This window comes from Carya illinoinensis, chromosome 8 (genome assembly GCF_018687715.1).
Source record: "Carya illinoinensis cultivar Pawnee chromosome 8, C.illinoinensisPawnee_v1, whole genome shotgun sequence".
Lineage (NCBI taxonomy): Eukaryota > Viridiplantae > Streptophyta > Magnoliopsida > Fagales > Juglandaceae > Carya > Carya illinoinensis.
In genome coordinates this window covers 31,894,326-31,896,727 of record NC_056759.1, presented here as the reverse complement: position 1 = coordinate 31,896,727, position 2,402 = coordinate 31,894,326, and the positions used below count along the sequence as shown (strand labels likewise).

Genomic DNA, 2,402 nt, shown 5'->3' with positions numbered 1-2,402 from the left:
ATATTTAACAAATCTAATTATAAAAGAATTTAAGTGCCAGGAGAATCAATCGAACAATGTCACGGTTATATATGGTTGATCCTAGGATTCCTCAGCCGTACTGACACCAATGAGCAATTCAATTAAAAAAAAAATCATAGAAAAAGATAACCTAGGAGTGGAGGATTATAATTATTTAAGATAAAGCATATATAGATATATAATATCGGAAAGAACATCATGATCTTGGGGAAAAAAACTTATATGAGAAAGAACAGTCAGTATGAAAGTGCAAGAGTGCAGAACAAACAAGTCTCTAAGTGAATTCATTTCGGTTTTCTGAAATCCTGACAGCAAATTCTCTGTCGGTACAAATTTATACCGCCCATGTACAGCGCTGCGCCTGTTCCGCCGGCGCAAAGTACCTCAAATTCTCAAAAGCAGAATCTTGCAGTTGTGGCAATCCTTGTTGACAATTTCCTTCGTGGTGATTGGACACCAAAGAGCTTATATCTGCCCAACTGGAGCTTTCGCCAGAAGTGGAAGCTGTTACAGTGCTAGCATTGATCATTTCCATTCCATAAAACCCCTCCAACCCATGATCTAATTGAGGTGGGTTTTCATAGCCAAACTCACAAAGCTGGTTTGGGAAGTTTTCAAGCCTTTGAAACATGTTGGGCAATTGATCAGTACAAGTTTTGTCACTGGAATTCATAGCTGCCGAAAAAGTAGTAAAAAAACTCGATGTGTTCGCATATAGTTGATGATCTTGAGGCGAGGAAATAATCCCAATGGGGTATTGAAAATTGGTGGTGGTGGTGGCGGTACTGTTTGGTTGATGATCCGAAAAGTTTTCCCCCAGTTTGATCAAAAAACTCCTTAAAGTTGCTTGGTCCTGATCCAGATCAGTAGGGTCCTGGTCTGAACTCGTTACTGTCGCTGCTACAGGGATCTCTGCAGACCAGTATGGGCTCTGGTTCATGAATCCAGGAACCATAAAGGTCTGATCACAGCTCTCTCTCTTCATGATCTCTTGCTTCAGGATGTTACCTCGGCGAGCCCGAGTCTGTTGCTCTTTGCGCTGCCTGCCAAGGAGCTTCTTCTTCAGCCTCGTGTTCCAGTAGTTTTTTATATCATTATCAGTTCGTCCGGGTAATTGCCCTGCAATGATGGACCACCTGTATACACACCAAGATAAATAACTTCAATTTTTTCGATTCCAACAACGATTGTTGTGCACGAGCATCTTACAGAGAAAAGGGTTATCAGATCGATATTTTGGGGACGATTGACGAATTACCTGCTTCCAATACTTAGGTAAAGGCTACAAATAATGTTATCTTCTTCCTCTGAAAAGCCACCGTGCTTAAGGTTTGGCCGAAGATAATTCAACCATCTAAGGCGGCAGCTCTTTCCGCATCTCTTAAGGCCTGAATTACATGCAACACGAGATTAATATATATTCTGCAAATAAGAATTCGATTGTACGTATCTGGGTTTTTATTTGTAGAGAGAAGTGGCACTGGCAATTATAAAGAAAGGTTCATAGATCTTATAACTACGTACCTATCTTCTGGGGCAAGGCTATCCAGTTGCCGCCGGTGCCATGCTGCTCGATGTAATTCTTGAGTTTGGCATCTTCCTCAGGTGACCATGGACCTTTCTTGACGTTGGCCTTGTCACAGCAAGGAGCTCTCCCCATGTTTTGTCTGGGTAGTAATTGTGAGTTGCTTTCCCAGCCTCAATCGGGTAGCTTTATTTGAAGTTGATGATAGTGATAATGATAATGTAATATATATAATAAAGACAGAGAGAGAAAAGGAAGTGGGAGACTATAATGGCTGGAGGAAGACAGACATGGCACGGTCACAGGATTTCAAAAGGGAAATGAGAAAAAGATGAGCCTTTGTGAATTAAAATAATGATAAAATTATTGGAAATGCCAGAATAGGAGACCAGGGTTTTTCTCATTTGTCTTTCTTAATCCAGAATCTAGACATATGTCCGCCATCCTCCTTGACTCTCTCTCTCTCTCTCTCTCTCTCTCTCTCTCTCTCTCTCTCTCTCTCTCTCTCATATTAATGCATGTCTGGTACATGATACATCTTACTTTTCATGTATCGATACATACATATATGGTATAGTTGAATAAGTACCATGGACCCGACTATGGATGCATGGTTAAAAAGATCAGACAGGAGCTTATGTTGAATGGTTCCTCAGCTATATATGCTGAGAGTACGTACGTAATAGCCTAAAAAATCACATATGTTAGAGAATATTGTGATCATGTCATCAGTACTATGAGGGTCACTTGTCACCCATATCATGAAATGGCTCTAAAGAAAACCTGCCAACAAGTAAAGAGAAGATTTAGCCATGAAAGGAAGTACCTAGCTAGTATCAAGAGTTGTACACAATTT

At 40.5% G+C, this 2,402-nt stretch overlaps 1 protein-coding gene across 1 annotated transcript; it reads right to left on the bottom strand.

Annotated features, from left to right (window-relative positions):
* Positions 1-222: 222 nt before the first annotated feature.
* On the bottom strand, positions 223-1,880 carry LOC122319155 (transcription factor RAX3-like). Its single transcript, XM_043137095.1, has 3 exons — positions 1,546-1,880; positions 1,280-1,409; positions 223-1,157 (listed from the first exon to the last, which is right to left on the bottom strand). The coding sequence occupies exons 1-3, from the start codon at positions 1,679-1,681 to the stop codon at positions 356-358; spliced, it is 1,068 nt and encodes a 355-aa protein (XP_042993029.1). The 5' UTR covers positions 1,682-1,880; the 3' UTR covers positions 223-355.
* Positions 1,881-2,402: the final 522 nt, after the last annotated feature.

What these genes read in the sequence shown, in the direction of transcription:
- LOC122319155 (XM_043137095.1), bottom strand. Translation starts at nt 1,681, where the DNA reads ATGGGGAGAGCTCCTTGCTGTGACAAGGCCAACGTCAAGAAAGGTCCA. An exon ending in AGCCTTGCCCCAGAAGATAG is followed by an intron (nt 1,410 to 1,545) that starts GTACGTAGTTAT and finishes CATGTAATTCAG; the next exon opens with GCCTTAAGAGATGCGGAAAG. An exon ending in TACCTAAGTATTGGAAGCAG is followed by an intron (nt 1,158 to 1,279) that starts GTAATTCGTCAA and finishes GTGTGTATACAG; the next exon opens with GTGGTCCATCATTGCAGGGC.